The 17,218-nt window shown below is 41.9% G+C and overlaps 1 protein-coding gene across 4 annotated transcripts in view; it reads right to left on the reverse strand.

The window, feature by feature from the left end:
- The window catches only part of FBXO21 (F-box protein 21), a 124,440-nt gene extending 107,778 nt beyond the window's left edge, over positions 1–16,662 (reverse strand). For 2 of the 4 annotated variants that reach the window (XR_004540314.1, XM_033954384.1), the window contains exons 1-2: positions 16,222–16,444; positions 219–354 (exon numbers count right to left, since the gene is read on the reverse strand). Coding sequence is in view for 3 of the 4 variants with exons in the window: in XM_033954384.1 (XP_033810275.1) it covers positions 219–354; positions 16,222–16,436 (351 nt within the window). In the remaining variant the exon portion in view is untranslated. The other 2 variants (XM_033954385.1, XM_033954386.1) reach the window with 2 other exon arrangements.
- Positions 16,663–17,218: the final 556 nt, after the last annotated feature.

Consider the following 17,218-nt stretch of genomic DNA (forward strand, 5'->3'; position numbering starts at 1 on the left):
CAAAACAAACACTCATTCAGGCACACGCGCAGAAGGGAAAAACTGCAGGTGGTGCTAGAGCTCCCGGTGAAGTAGAGGAGAGTCACAGAAAAAATCTGGAGTGGGTTCCTTCTGCATATGGAGATAACCCATATGTCTAGAATGTCTCACCTATTGCACTGGAACAAACATTAATTTCATGACATACTATTTAGTGATGAACTATGAGACCTCCTTACGTGCTCTGCAAAGAATCGTTTGGAGAACGAAGCCACGATTCTTTGGGCTTCCAATCCAGCATTGTGCCGTGCTTTGTACTCTTCAAACCAGTCAATGCTCTCTGTTTGGCTGTAATACTTCATAAGCAATGGCCACCTATGCAAGCAATAAAAAGATTCAGGGGGAAATTCCTTAAATGGCACTGAAATTTTAGCACTGATTTTTTTCCCCCAGCATCCAAGGGTTCATCAATAAAAGATGTGCGCGTTATACAGAATAGCATTTAGTACAGATCCCATGCCTAACTTTTGGGTGCTGCACTTATGTCTGCTAAAAAAAATTCTGGTGTAAAGGTTAATGCCCAAATTGGGTGCAGTGAGGCAGTATTTTGTAATTCCATGCACAACCTTTAGGAATGCCCTGACACACCCCTGCTCACACCCTCTTTTCTGATATGTGTAATGAGAGTTAGGGGCTGAGCTATATAGAACAGCGTGCAGCCAGCTATGCACACAAATCCTAATTGGTGCCAATTACCTGCAATAGTTGGTTGTTAGCACCAAATAATTGATAAATGAGCTCTTAATTAGCAGTTAAGCTTTGGATGCCATATACAGAATCCAGGGATCAGTGGTTAACTTAGAAGCAAACAATTTAACAAAAAACAAATGTTTGTTCAATTTCATGAGCAAATTAACTTGTCTGGAAAGCGGCATGATTTAAGAGATATTAGCTCCATTCCTAGATGGAAAACCTGTTGCTGGATTTTAGCAGCATATCAAAGAGTGAGACTTTCCCAGAGCTCCCCTGCATGCACTGTGACCCAAACAAGTCGCTTAAAACTACAACCTGGGTACTGCTCATTCCCTCCGCCTCCCTCCCCCCCCAACATATAGCAGAAGACACTTTTCCATGGACAGCAAGGATCTCTAAAGCCACACAAGTGGTGACATAAACAGGGATGGAACTTGCCAGCGCTCAGAGACATAGAAAAATGTTCTAAGCCCACTGGTCATTCCCTTGACTCTCCTCCATGGTTGCAGTCATTCAGACTTTACCTTTTGCCAGTTACTCAAGAGTTTAATCTACATGTAGTACAACAACAACAAAAAGCAAAAAAGCAGAGGTAGCACATGAGCCTTTCAACCGTTTTGCAGTTGAAAGGCCCATGTGCTGCCCCCACTTTTTGGTCATTGTTTTTAAAAGGCCAGTAAAGAAACTGGGATTTAAGAAAAATATCAGAAAAGGACATCCATGAACAGTGCTTGCTTTGGGCCATCGCATTAGGTGAACAATTGTCTTATTTAAAAAAACAAAACCAAAACCAAACTAAAACCAACAGAAATAACAGACACAACGTGAGTGCAGAGCAGCAGGATAGCATAATATACGGTATACCCCATAAAGACAAAAATGAGAAAAACAAAAATTTTGAGAATGGATTGGATTAAGACTAGGATTTAATCCTCAGTCCATATGGCAGTACTGTATAGTTAGTAGTTTCCCCTCTTCCCCCCCCCCCAAATAAGGTTGGTAGCATATTCTCATCTAACCATTTCCTCCCTCTGGCAATCACTTCCACTGGGATGCAACTGTGAGCCTCACCCAATTACCCAATAAACAGAGCCCAAAAATAAGAACAATTTGGGAGGCAAATGGAGAAAGTTCATCTGCAATTTGCCTCCAGAAATTTGGAACTTGACACATAGGAATAGAATCCTCCAAATTCCCACATCCCTGCCAACGTCTGGCGTTTGCTGAGCTGAAGCGTGAAAAGAAGATTGCACAGCAATACGTGTGATGGAGAAGCTTATTCATTAAGTTCCTGGCTCTCGTTACAAATCAATTTAGAGATTTGCTGCCAAATTTGTGACCAAATCTGTCTCGTCCAAATCTCCTGTTCCAGCTTTCAATCAATCAATCACTACTATTACTACTACTTATAATTTCTCCAGCGCTACCAGCGCTGTACATTAAAACACAGAAGAGACAGTCCCTGCTCAAAAGAGCTTACAGTCTAGTCAAGACAGACAAACTGCACAAGAAGGTACAATACACTATGCTTAGGTGGGGGAATTCCAGAAGGAATGAGAAGACAGATATTTAGAGTCAACATTAAATTCCTTGCCCCCAAATGCAAAGCAAAATAGAGCTTACTAATTAAGTTAGGGACTTGATCGAGTTGTGTAATAATCCTTACCACTGTTTTTCAAGGTCTCAGCTGCCCGTCCCTTCCAGCCTCACCCAGCACATCCCGTCGCAGCTGCAAGTAAATACATCTCATGTGAACAGAAGACCATACAAGTACATAGCTCTTCAGACGTTTTAAAATGGGTCCTTTCCAAGTTTGCCCCAACAGCATCTAGAAAAGTTATTGTAGAAAGGGGAACAGATAAAAGCGAAACTCTGGGAGAAAAACAGGCAGGCGCTGAATGAACTACCAGTTATCACTTAGCCTTCACGCCTTATGAGTGTGAGATAGTATACGACTAGTTCTGCTGATTTTGACCAGGGGGTGGGTGACTCGGGGTCCTAGCGCAGTAAAGCAGCCAGGCACAAAGGCCACCAAGGGCTCATGAAATCAGAGAGCTTAAAACTTAACTTTCTTGAAGAAAGTTGGGAAAAGAATCAGAAGTCCACACAGCCAAGGAAGCTTTCACTTAAAAGCTCCCTCTCTAAATGAAAATATTAACAAGCCTGAGAGCACTCAAAATTGTGACAAGCTCAAAACACGTAGCAGCCAGTAAAAGAATGGAAATCTTCAGTAAGCAGCAGGGAATTCCCTAGGGCTGGTAACTGCTCCCACAACATGAACAAGCACAAAAAAAGGCAAGGGATTCCCTAGCAGTCAATCAAATCAGCTCTTGCTAACAATCCCTTCCCTACCCCAAGAACATACTAGAGAACACTCTTTACCATAAAAAGGCTAAGAGAGCAGAAGCCCTAGCAAATATCACAAGAGCAAGTTATCTGACAAGGCGAAATATTAAGAGCAAAGCATGATTAGTCAGGCCATCACATCCTTCTCTAGCGTCAAAGTTTTCAGTCTATCTTAGCCTCATCCTGCGATTACAAATAGAATTCCGAAAGGAAAGATTTATATCAGGCAAAATCAAGACCTCTTTCGCCAGACACAAGGCAGCCTAAAAAGGGACCACAGGCATTTCTTGGGATCCTTGCATTTTCAGTCATCACTGAGGATATTTGAGATCTACATCCAGAATTCACCTTGAACTTATATACGAATCCCAGTTCTTCAACTCACCCTTGGACCAGTGTCCACCACAGCTGTAGAATCTGAGCCTGAGGACACATCACCGATTTCTTGACATCCAGTCCAGGACTGACTCCCATGTGCATTTTGACTTAGTTCCAAAGTCCAATACAGTGCAGAGTAATTTGGCTGCTGGTTGAATTGATTTTTCAGCATTCGCCAATTCATTCCATGCTGCTCTCAGCAGGAGAAGCCAAAGTAATCCACTGATCAGGACCACGCAAGATCTCATACTCCATGTGGGCTAATTCCTCCCACAGCCAGAAATAACAGTTGACATTAGAAACTACTTCCCAGGCATTAGCTCCAGTTTTGGAAGGGGAGCGCCAGGCCAGACCTCTTTTTTTGTCTGTTTTTACCTTGAAGGTAATAGAAAAGTAAAAAATGGAGATACAGGGGAAAAAAATCCTGGAGCTATAGCTACCACATGCTCTGATATCAACCTTAAGCTAAGTTTGAGTTTAGTTTTTTACTATTAAAAAAAACCAATATAGCGGTGGGAGGGAGGCTGAAATTTTTTTCTAGAAAATTGGCAGCACAAACACAAATAAAAAGATAACCAATAGCATCAAAAAAAGGATACAGACCGTGTCTCTCAACCCTTTGCAGGAGGCCGAACTTCCTTTAAATCAATGTTAAGTATTCTAGGAAGAAAATCAACACACTCCTTCATGGTGAATGTCATAGAAAAGGTACGCCAGCATGGTTCTAATCCAAATACTATCTGGAAAACTGGCTAATTTCATGAGACACATCCTAAAGACTAGCTGCATCCTTGAAAAAGATGACAAATCCCAAACTTGAGAGAACCGTTATCAGCAATTGTTCTGCCTAGCGGTTTTATGACAAGGCTCAAAGATGTATTAATGTTATTCTCACTTTCTTGAGCTATTGCTGCCTTCATTTCCTGCCGTGATGTGTGAGCAATGCATTGTGTGTAATGTAGTCTTGTGCTTGCTTCAGCCACTCTTGCTTACCTATATAAGCTTCACTGCTAGTGGCCCTCTCTCTTGTGTGCATACCGTCCCTTTCTCTCAACTGAGCTTAGATCCTTCATCATAATAACATAAGAATAGACTTACTGATTTAAACCAATGGTCCATCTAGCCCAGTATCCCATCTTCACAATAGCCAATCCAGGTCACAAATACCTGGCAAAAAACCCCAAACAGTAGCAACATTCCATGCTACCGATCCAGGGCAAGCAGTGGCTTTCCCCCATGTCTGTCTCAATAGCAGACTATGGACTTTTCCGCCAGGAAATTGTCCAAATCTTTTTTAAACTAGTTACATTAACCGCTCTTATCACATCTTTTGACAATGCATTCCAGAACTTAATTATTCTCCGAGTGAAAAAATATTTCCTCCATTTGGTGTTAAAAGTAATTCCCTGTAACTTCATCGAGTGTCCCCTAGTCTCTGTAATTTATGACAGAGTAAAAAAATTGATCCACTTATACCAGGGGTCTCAAAGTCCCTCCTTGAGGGCCGCAATCCAGTCGGGTTTTCAGGATTTCCCCAATGAATATGGATGAGATCTATGTGCATGCACTGCTTTCAATGCATATTCATTGGGGAAATCCTGAAAACCCAACTGGATTACGGCCCTCAAGGAGGGACTTTGAGACTTATACCCATTCTATACCACTCAGGATTTTGAAGATTTCAATCATATCTCCCCTCAAACGTCTCTTTTCCAAGCTGAAGAGGCCTAACCTCTTTAGACTTTCCCTCATACAAGAGGAGTTCCATCATCAACTTGGTTGCTCCTTTGAAACTTTTCTAGTTCCGTTATATAATTTTTTAAGATAAGGCAACCAGAATTGAATGCAATACTCAAGATGCGGTCACAACATGAAGCGATACAGAAGCATTATAACATTCTTAGTCTTGCTTACCATGCCTTTTCTAGAAATTCCTAATCTCTTTTGCTTTTTTAGTTGCCACTGCACATTTGTCAGAAGGTTTCATTGTATTGTCTACAACGACTCCCAGATCTTTTTCTTGGGAACTGACCTCTAAGGTGAACCCTAGCATCTGTAACTATGATTCAGGTTATTCTTCCCAATGTTCATTACTTTGCGTCTGTCCACATTACATTTCATTTGGATGTCCAGTTTCCAATTTCCTAAGGTCTGTCTGCAATTTTTCACAGTCCACATGCATTTTAACAACTTTGGACAGTTTAGTGTCATCTGCAAATTTAATCACCTCACTTATCATTTATAAACAAATTAAATAGCAATGGTCCCAGTATAGATCCCTGCAGTACTCCACTATTTACCCTCCTCCATTGAGAAAAATGGCCATTTAACCCTACACTCATTTTTTGTCTAATAGCCAATTACTAATCCACAACAGAATATTGTCTCAAGCCCGTAACTCTTTAATTTTCTCAGGAGCCTCTCATGAGGAACTATATCAAATGCATTCTAAAAATCTAGATACACTACATCAACTGGCTCACCTTTAACCACGTTTATTCACACCTTCAAAGAAGTCAAGCAAATTGGAGAGGCAAGACCTCCTTTGGCTGAACCCATGCTGACTCTGTCCCATTGACTACATGTTCTACAATTTTATTTTTTTACTAGTTTTAGAGCCCGTTACATTAACGGGTGCTAGAATATATATGTGTGTGTGTGTGTGGTTTTATTTCTTTTTTTCTCTTTAGCCAGGTGCTAGAATAGATGTATGTGTGTCTTTCTTTCTTTCTCTCTCTCCTTGGCCGCTTTCTGTCTCTCTCTTTACTCGGCTGTCCACCATCACCCCTTGTCTGTTCCACCTGTCCAGCAGTAGGCTTTCTCCCTTCCTTTTACCTCCCCCTGTCCAGCAACACTCCTTACTTTCTCCCCCTGTCCAGCAGCACTCCTTACTTTCTCCCCCTGACACTCTTACCTGCTCCCCTTGTCCTTCTTCCCTGCTCTCCCTGTCCAGCAGCAATTATTCCCTGTTCCCCAGTCCCTCTTCCCTGCTCCCCCTGTCCAGCAGCACTTCTTACCTGCTCCTCTGTTCCTCTTCCCTGCTCCCCCTGTCCAGCAGCACTCCTTACTTTCTCCCCCTGTCCTTCTTCCCTGCTCCCCCTGTCCAGCAACAATTCTTCCCTGCTCCCCCTGTCCAGCAGCACTTCTTATGTGCTCCCCAGTCCCTCTTCCCTGCTCAGCAGCACTTCTTACCTGCTCCTCTGTTCCTCTTCCCTGCTCCCCCTGTCCAGCAGCACTCCTTACTTTCTCCCCCTGACCCTCTTATCTGCTCCCCCTGTCCAGCATGCGGCTTCTGTTCTTTAAAACAGCCTACCGGCTGTAAGGAACCTCGCAGGCCGCTCTGAGGCACGGTGACTTTTCGTGTACAGCACTCTCCACACGCTGCTTCGGGGCCGTGTACTGCCCTGATTTACTCTGGCACGTCCCTGATGACATCATCAGAGACGCGGCAGAGCAAATCAGGGCAGTAGAAGGCCCCGAAGTAGCATGTGGAGAGTGCTCCACAGGCTGCTTGAATCGCTTCCCTTCCCGCCCCTTGAGGTGCGCCGCGGCTCCTCTTGATCCCCGCCAGCGTCGGAAGCCTTCCCCGACGCTGGTGCGGCTCGTGAGAGGAGCCGACAGGAGAGCAGGATGTCCAGCGCTGGGGTCCAGCGTTTCCGCTGTAGAGGCGATCGTTGGCTGGCTGCGGTCCCGCACTTGCGACGCGTGTATGGTGACGTATTATGCGCGCATGCGCATTAAGCTGGCACAGCGCGACAGAACAGGGATCAGGGAACACGTTTTGCAACTGCGCATGCGCGGGCTACCATTTTATTATATAGATAATTGTTTCCACTATTTTGCCCGGCACTGAAGTCAGGCTTACCGGTCTGTAATTTCCCAGATATTCCCTGGAACCCTTTTTAAAAATTGATGTAATATTGGCCACTTTCAAATCTTCAGATACTACAGACGATTTTAGCGACAGTTTAGTTTTGAGTTCTTTCAGTATCCTGGGATGTATACCATCCAGTCCAGGTGACTTATCACTCTTTAAGTTGTCAGTTTGGCTTAGTAGGTCTTCAGGTTCACAGAGATTTCTTCCCAGTTCCCATCATCACCCTTGAAAACCATTTCTGGTTTAGGTAGAGCTCTTAAATCTTCTGTAAAGACTGAAGCAAAGAAATCATTCAGTCTCTCCACTATGGCCTTATCCTCCCTGAGTGCTCCTTTTGTTCTTTGATCATTCAACAGTCCCACGAATTCCCTCACAAGTTTTCTGCTTCTGATGTACCTAAAAAAAATAGTTACTAAGAATTTTTGCCTCTTTGGTAAGTTTCTCTTCTTATTCTTTTTTAAGCTTTCTTTATCAATGCTTTGCACCTAACTTGCCAGTGCTTATGTCTCTTCTTCTTCTTCATTTGGATCCTTTTTCCATTCTGTACGTCCTGGTCAATTCCATAACCTTTGCCCCGATGGGTCAGCAAAGGTATGACCTCTCTCTGCCACCTGTTGCTAAGCACTGCCCCTATTAGTCTCTTCTCTCCCCCATGGCCTTATGGTTTTTCCGTGTGGATCCTTTGTCTCAGTGTCAGTCACACTTCTCCTTCTATCTTAAACATGTATGTCTATCCTCTCCAGAGAGTTAGTCTTTTCACCTTAAGCTATCCAGCTACATGCATGAATGGGTCAGCCTCTCACCTCTGGAATCATCTTAAATCTACCGGATGACTCTTCAAAGTCTGCCATAAACCTTCTTCAGTATGGAAATCGCTTGCCCTGGGGCAACAAACCTAAGAGAAAATCTACTAACTGTGAGTTCATCTACTATATTTATTTAATGAAGTATATGTTCAAATAAGTATATGTTGGTGTGCTAAGGTTTAATTCTCTGGAAAATATAGCATATGTCCGCTTAGATAGTCCTGGACTGGGACAGCACGCTATATAAGACCTTGCAAAAGAAACACTAGTCCCTATACAAATGTTGGCATTTGTGGCGTAGTGATTAAAGCTACAGTGTCAGCACCCTGAGGTTGTGGGTTCAAACCCCACGCTGTTTCTTGTGCCCTGGTAAGTCAATAAATCCTCCACTGTCCCAGGTACCTTAGACAGATTGTGAGCCCACTGGGACAGATAGGGAAAATGCTTGAAGTACTTATGTGTAAACCGCTTTGAATGTGGTTGTAAAACTACAAAAAGGCGGTATATAAAGTACTAATCACCTCATTCATATACCAACAGCATCTGCCTCCTTACCTCAGCAGCGGGCAAATGTGACAACAAACTTAGTAGTCAAGATATTTTCCAGGAAGCAAACATCAGTAAGACACATCATGAGATTACTCAGTTACATAGTTGTGACCTATTCGTCGTTCTCTAAACAGTAGCAACTAAAAATGCAATAGAAACAACATTCCAGGTACCAATATCCAAGCCTTTCAGAAGGTATATAGGCTAATAAAATTTAATGGGAAAAGGAACGACAAAAAAGGATAGGAAAGGAAGCATCCAAAGTGACAAACACCAACAGGTCCATTAACAGTCTTGGGAACTTGAGACCAAATTCTTGTTGAACAAAAAAGTTTTCTCTAAGTTCTGTTAAGAACAGATGTGTTCAAAACATGATGGGGAGTACATATTTGGGTCACCCATGAACACAAAGTTATTGAAAATTAGTAGAAAAATGCCTTCATATCTATAATTTCAATCTCAGAACAATTTCCAACTCTGTCCTAGAGGTTCAAACTGACAATGAAGTAGTGATGTTCTGTATCAACAAACAGAAAGGAATGAGTTCCTGGAGTCTAATTAGGATGTGGAAAAAAATATGGATATCAGCTCTCACAATGCAAACTTTTCTTATAGCCTTGTACCTACCAGGAGATCAAAATCAATTAGTTGACTAGCATAGTTGGCAATTAGACCCTTATAAGCGGTCATTAGAAATCAAAGCTGCCTAGTCATCTGAACAATTGGCTTGGTAATATTATTACACACTCCTCATTCTATCTAAGTTTTAGAAAACTAGTAAAAACAAACTTGTACAACAAATTTGCAACCTAAGAACTCTTTAAGCCCTTTCCCTTTATACTCTAACCGATTTGTAACCTTGAACTCTCAAGCCTTCTTAGTACTCTGCTTACATATATTTGATGACTTTACAGTGTGCCTATTTTCGCTGATCGTGCGCTGATTGTTGCAGCTCCTCTTATCTCTGTATCCTGCTTACTAGAGAATGACACGGTGACAAAATTCATCACCGTTCCCGTCCCCGTGGATAACCGCGGGAAACCATCTCAATGTCATTATTCAAAGAGAGAGGGAAGAATCAAGAGTATGAATGGGCTCAACCACAGACCCTTAAGCCTTGCATTGAAGAATGTTGGTGTAGAAGGACTGAGGTTGAGATAGACACGTAAGAATGACACAGGATTGTTTCCCGCAGTTATCCGTGGGGACGGGAACAGTAATGAATTTTCTTACCGTGTCATTCCCTACTGCTTACATGTATTCAATTGACTTTTCATTGTGCCTATCATCGCTGATTGACCAGCTCTTCTTATTGTAAACCGCCTCAAACTATTATGGCTTTGGTGGTATATAAGAATAAAATTATTATTATTATTAGTCTATTCAGAAAGCTACACATAGACTTAGGCAGTGAGAGAGTTTGTTGTTGCAAACTCATATCACTGAATGTGCTCACTATTTAAAGTCTTTACACTTTTCCACCAATTTTGGTCATCTCCAAGACTCAGCATATCTAGTATTAGTCACACCATATTGGTCGAGACAGATTTGGTTTCTGTGCCTGCAACAGTTAGCTCAGAAACCACTAATAATGCTTCGGTGTAACAAAGACACTTTTGACACAGCAGTGAGGAAAGACAGGATCAGTAATTACAGTTTGGGGTGAACTATCAACATGAATATTGAAAGCAGCATATTGGACACCTTAAGGTGTGAGAAGTACTGCTGGCTTGAAAGAAAGATTCCAATAGAACAGGGGCTCTTAACCTGGGGTCCGTGGACCCCTAGGGGGGACCATGGTTAGGTTTCAGTACTATTGATTTTTCTCACAGATTATGAGACAGTAGATTCAACAGTAGAAATGGTAGTAGTAGTAGATCTGTTTTAATTTGCACAAGAGAATTGCATTTCATAATTATAAGGAGAGGCCATTACTTTTTGCATAAAAAAGGAGTGTTTTTTTAGATTGTTTACGTAAAAGTTTAATAATACTTTGTGTATGTCATATATGTATGAGACAATCAAATCTCAATAAACAAAGTCCATTATATTCATTGCATGCAAAGTTGTGTTTATGTGAATATTTCTGGGGAAGGGGGTGCATAGCTTTCATCAGATTCTTAAAGGGTCCGTGACTCAAAGAGGTTAAAAATCATTGCACTAGAAGATCTTGGAATGTGCATCACAATTCAAATCTGCTTCATTTTGAATTATAAAGGAGGGGATCCCTTCAAGTGTTTGATTACCTCACTGCTGCAATACCTCCTTAACCTGTCCGATTCAAGTTCAGAACTTGTGAAACATACTACTACCTTCCAAAAAATAGGCTAATGCTAGACCAAGAAGTTCATATACTTGAAATTAAATTGAATTAAACTAAAGGCTTTGGATCTCAAGTGCACGCAGTTATTTTCCGGTAGAACTAGTCTTGGCTCATAACTATCTTGTGAGCTTAGGGATTATAAATAATGCAAATAAAGTATGAATATATAAGTATCATATTTGCTCCTTATTCTTTATTTTATAGTGTTGGCAAATACAAAATGCTCTGTTCCTGAAGAAGCTCTTTTGTTTAGAGTGAGAGCGAAACAGAGATCTTCCGTCACACCCGAGCTAAGTACTACAATGATAATAATAATAATAATAACAACAGTTTATATACCGCAGGACCGTGAAGTTCTATGCGGTTTAAAAATGATTTTAAAAAATGCTACAAATTGAGTAGAACTTACATAGTTGGAGATTGGCAACTAACAGTTTATGAGATCAGTTATTGTGGGAGAGGTTGTGCAGATCAGCTACCTAGGTACTTCAAGAACAGATATGTTTTTAGGTGTTTCCTAAATTCCCCATAGTTATTTGCATGCATAAGTAATTTTTCCAGGTCTTTGCCTCATAATGCTGCTTGATAAGAGAAAAGATGTTGAAGGTATCTTTTAAATTTACATCCTCTAACCGGTGGGGAGACGAACTTCAGGTATGAGCTTCTCTTATGTGTATTGGTATGAGAAGGAGAAGAGGTCAGTTATATATTTAGGGGCTAAACCGGATAGTACCTTAAAGCAAAAACATCCCAGCTTAAACTTTGCACATGCTTCCATTGGTGGTAATCAGGGCAGGAGTCGGTAGGAAGGGGTTATGTGATCGGACTTCTTCAACCCGAAAATCAACCTGACTGTTGCATTCTGCACCAGTTGTACTCTCTGCATGTTCTTCTGGGAAATTGCCAGATGGGAGATATTACAGTAATCAAGATGGCTTAGTAAAAGGGATTGTACAAGAATTCTGAATGCTCTGATGGACCGAAGCTTCCAGAGAGTAAAAAAAAACCCTTTCTAACCAAGGAGTCCACTTGGTCTTTCATGGTTAGGCCTTGGTCTAGTATTACCTCCAGAACCTTCATTGTAGGTTGAATAGGGTAACTGAGTTTGTTGATGTATAGTGATGTTTTCGTGACAAGTGAGTATGACGAGGCTACAAAGAATTTTGTTTTTTCTGAGTTAAGCTTCAGTCTAAATTCAGTCATCCATTGTAACATCATAAATTTAAAATAAGGATAAAATATAAATTTAAGAATATGAATTATACAAAAGAAAAATTTCCATATATATTAAATTGAATAACATAAAAGGGACTAAAGGACCGATGATAGCTCGCAAGATAGTTATGAGCCAAGACTAGTTCTACCGGCAAAGTAACTGCGGGCACTTGAGATCCAAAGCCTTTAGTTTAATTCAATTTAATTTCATTTATATGAACTTCTTGGTCTAGCATTAGCCTATTTTTTTGGAAGGTAGTAATGAGATTCAAGTTCAGCACATCTTTGGTATAATAGCAGAATATCATTTAAAAATGGGTAAAGAAAGAGTTTCTAAACATCCTCTAGTGGTGAGATTCATGAAGGGTCTGTTGAATTCAAAACTTCCACTGGAAAGGGAGCTAACATTTGATATTCTCTCCGTTCACATAATCTTTCTTTGAGCCACTGTTGGACACCTTGCCAAAATTTATATTGTGTATATGCTTTTTCTTGTAGCTCTACCATCAGCAGCATTATCAGTGAACATGAAGCATTAGAGCATTACCAGCTGTGTACGTAAATGTTTGAAACCCAAGTTAATATTGGAATTTCAAGTTAAATCAACTGATAGTTTTGCTGTTTGGTTTTTCTTGTCCACCTGGGATCTCAGGCAAGGTCTACAATTGGTTCCAAGGATTCCTCAAATCAAAAACCTACAGGGTAAATGTCCAATGATATCAAATCAGAACCATGGTAAACCCATGCGGAGTTCCACAAGGATCACCTCTATCACCTACGCTCTTCAACCTCTTTATTTCCTCTCTTGGAGCCACTTTAGATAACTTAAATGTTACATCCTACAGCTACGCAGACGACATCACCATACTCCTCCCCTTCGACCCATCAGAGCCCACCACTACAGCAAAGCTGGAAATAACCATAGATGCAGTGGAAAAATGGATGGTAGACTACAAACTGAAACTAAACTCAGATAAAACAAAATTCCTTCTGCTCGAAAAGGCCAAAACTCCCATTACAGAACTGAAAATTAAAAACACCAAATACCCAATACAGCCCGAACTCAAACTCCTAGGAGTAACGATGGACAGATGCTGCACAATGCAGTCCCAAATCAATAAAACATCCCAGAAAGCTTTTTTAATTATTACAATCCCTAGTCTTAGGTCTACTGGACTATTGCATTTCCCTCTATCTACCTTGTCCTGCCAACATGATAAAACAACTTCAGACTGATCTACTCCCTGAGAAAATATGATCATATTACAACTGCCTTCCTAGACTCTCGCTGGCTACCTATGCAAGCATGAATTCAATTCAAATTCTACTGTCTATTATTCAAAGCATTAAACGGCTCTGCCCCCCCCCCCTATCTAAACAACCGCCTAAACCAGATCCTCACCTCAAGACAAAGAAGAACTCCGAACCCTTTTGCCTTCCCTCCACTCAAGGGCACTCAGCGCAAAAAGATGTTTGATAACCTTCTGGCGACGCAAGAAGCAAAACTTAACCACTCCATCTCCAACCTGTTGACAGCAACGGGCGACTTCAAAACTTTTCGAAAATAAATCAAAACCCTACTTTTCAAAAAATTTATCCAGATATCTTAACCCAACCCTTGCCCCTCCTCCTAGTTAAACTCTCCCCCAATACCTCCACTTAAATAATCTCTTCCTCCCCAAAACACCAACTAAGTATTCAGATCCCTGAAATGTAATGTAATCTTATTTGTACTCTAACTGTAATCTATTTGTTATATCACACAGTAACATACAGTCAATTTAATATCCAATTTGAAAGTTCTTCCATAAATTAATCCAGCTCTCTCTCCTCTCTTGTAACCCCCCCAAAAAAACTGTTGTAACTTCACTGGAAATGTCCAGTTAGCTCTTTTGTAATCCGCCTTGTAATCCGCAAGGTATAGGCGGAATAGAAGTCCGTAATGTAATGTAATAAAAACCAACAAAAGTTTCACACTGTGGTAATCCAAATTTGTTTATAAATAACTAATTAAAAACGAGCCCTCACAAATTCTATTCTTTGACCCAAAGAGTGCCAATAATCTTATAAAGAGAAGTACCTTGTCATCCTGGATATTTCCTTCTGCTACCATCAGGCAAACTTTAACCTTTCTGATATCATCTGAGTTGCAGCAATGACAAAAGCATAACAGACTTGTGAAGCAGCAGTATGGTCCACAATGCACACGTAAGAACATAGGAACCATCACACCATCTAGCCCAGTATGCTGCATCCAAGAATAGATAAGCCAAAATCACAAATACTTGGCAGAATCCCAGAAAGTAGCAGGATTCCATGCTATTGATCTCCAGAGATAAGCTATGGCTTTTTGCCTAGGTCTACCTTAATAGCAACTTATGAACTTCCAGGAATGTGTGCAAATGTTTTTTAAAAACACAGATACATTAACTGCTTTCATCACAACTGCTAGCAATGAGTTCCAAAGCTTAACTGTCAAAAGACAAATACTTTTGCCAATTTATTCTAAAAGTATTACTGTTACCAAATAATACTGACTTGACCAAGGTTCAGAAGCAGATAGCATATTTGGTTGAGCAACACTGTAAGATCAAATAGCTAATTCTAATAATAACAGTTTATATACCGCAGGACCAGGAAGTTCTATGCGGTTCACAATGGTTAAAAGATGTTACAAATTTAGTAGAATTAACAAGGTTAGAAGCTAGTTATTAACAGCGCTAGAGATCAGTTATTGTGGAGTAGGATTGTACAGGTTAGTTGCCTAAATACTTCAGGAACAGATATGTTTTTAGGTGTTTCCTAAATTCCCCATAAGTAGTAGGCGTGAGCAATTGTTCCAGTTCTCTGTGCCCCTCAGATTAGGAGCAACCACTTGTGTTGCAGTAGACATCCTTGCTTTCCATACTGCAGCAGAGTGCTGCTGTTGGGTGGCCCTGTGCCCACCCAGGCCTACCCATGACTAAGGCACTAATGCCCTAATGTAGTGCAGGGAGCATCTACTCTATAAGAACATCTGGGTGCTCAGACTGTTACTAGCATGCTTAAATGTAAGCATACCATGGTATCATGCAGGTTGTTTACATGGGTCTGAGCACATCACATAACTGTATTTGCACTGAGTATGATATATTTTAAAAAACAACTATGTGTGGATAATAGTGAAGTATTAATCAATACAGAGCATTTATAAGTATTACTCCCTGATCTGGTATATTGGCATGAGCATACTCAAGTACAGCAAATCGTGCGTGTAATTTAATGTAAATTGAATGAGTGGCAGAGCCGCTCATGCTTCACTAATGTGTACATCCCTTAAGGGTAGCCAGTTTTCCACTTATGTGTGCCCTCATAGAAGAGTGCTGAGGGTAGCGCCCTTTGCGCAGTTACAGAAGTGTGCTATGTGAAACTCAACATCCAAAACCTGGTTGCTACGTGGAGAATGGCACCATCCCAAAGGTTAACCACGGGAAACCATCCAAAGAATCAGAGTATGAACGGGCCCAGCCACTGACCCTCAAGACTTGCATTGACAAATGCTGGTGTAGAAGGACTGAGGTTGAGAGAGACACTAAGGAATGACAGTCTCTGGTATCCAGAGCTGAGACTGTGATGTCATAATGCCTCATTCCACCAATGCCTAAGAGCCCAACTCATCAGTGATGTCACAATGGCTTCATTATCCTATATTTGGCTCATATAAGAATCAGAATTGGCCAAGCCTTGCATTGAAGAATGCTGGTGTAGAAGGACTGCGGTTGAGAGAGACACTAAGGAATGACAGCATTGAAGAATGCTGGTGTTGAAGGACTCGGGATGGTTTCCCGCGGTTATCTGCAGGGACGGGGACAAATTCTCTGCCCCAACGTTCAGCTTCGCCCGCGCGCACTGTTGCCAGTCGCACTTTGCATAATGCAGCCTCCTCGTCCAATGAGAGACGGTGAATGTTAGCGTCTCGCGCCAACGAGTTCGATGCTCCCCTCGCTCGGCCCTACCTGCTGCGGAACAGATGGCGCCAGACCTTGCCCCGGCCCTGACACACCTCCCGCAGGCGGCGGCAGCTGCACGACGCGCTCCCAATGTCGGTGTGCAGGAGCCCGGCGGAGCAGAGAATGAGCTCCAGGAGCTCGCCGGGCAGCGTCGCCAGTCCGACGGCCTCCGGCTCCCCCGGCCCCGGTGAGGCCGGAGCGGAGCGCCCAGACGCCGCCATGTTCGCCTGTTTACCTGCGTGACGACGTCAGACGCAGTCGCCGCCGCCGCGCGCTTCCCCCAGCGTCGAGTGGCGCGAAAGGTACTGTGAGGTGAAGGAAACGGTCGGGCGCTTTCGCGTCGAGCCTCCGGGTCCTTCAGCGACATTTTCATACAGACAGACAAACAAACATTCAGATAGGAAACTTCCTTAGCACATAAGCACTGCCTCTGCTGAGTCAGACCATAGGTCCATCACGCCCAGCAGTCCGCTCCCGCGGCGGCCCCCCAGGCCAATGACCTGTAGTGATCTATTTCTCTACTACTCTGTACTGTATAGTAACCCTCTAATTGTACCCCTGGATCCCCTTTTCCTTCATGAACTCGTCCAATCCCCTTTTGAACCCCAAAGTCGTACTCTGCTCTACCACCTCCTCTGGAATGTAATGTAATGTAATTTGTAATGTAATTTATTTCTTATATACCGCTACATCCGTTAGGTTCTAAGCGGTTTACAGAAAATATACATTAAGATTAGAAATAAGAAAGGTACTTGGAAAATTCCCTTACTGTCCCGAAGGCTCACAATCTAACTAAAGTACCTGGAGGGTAATAGAGAAGTGAAAAGTAGAGTTAGAGGAAAAATAAAAATAAAATAAACATTTTAACAAGACAGCATTGATCTAAATACTTTGGAAGGTAGAAGAGAGGAGAGAAAGGAATAGAAGCAGAAGGGGGAGCCGTTGAACAGTAGAATTCTGCAGCATCCACTATCTCCTCCTCTCCCTATTGGCTAAGGCTCTT

Source organism: Geotrypetes seraphini, chromosome 8 (assembly GCF_902459505.1).
Source record: "Geotrypetes seraphini chromosome 8, aGeoSer1.1, whole genome shotgun sequence".
In the NCBI taxonomy this organism is placed as follows: domain Eukaryota; kingdom Metazoa; phylum Chordata; class Amphibia; order Gymnophiona; family Dermophiidae; genus Geotrypetes; species Geotrypetes seraphini.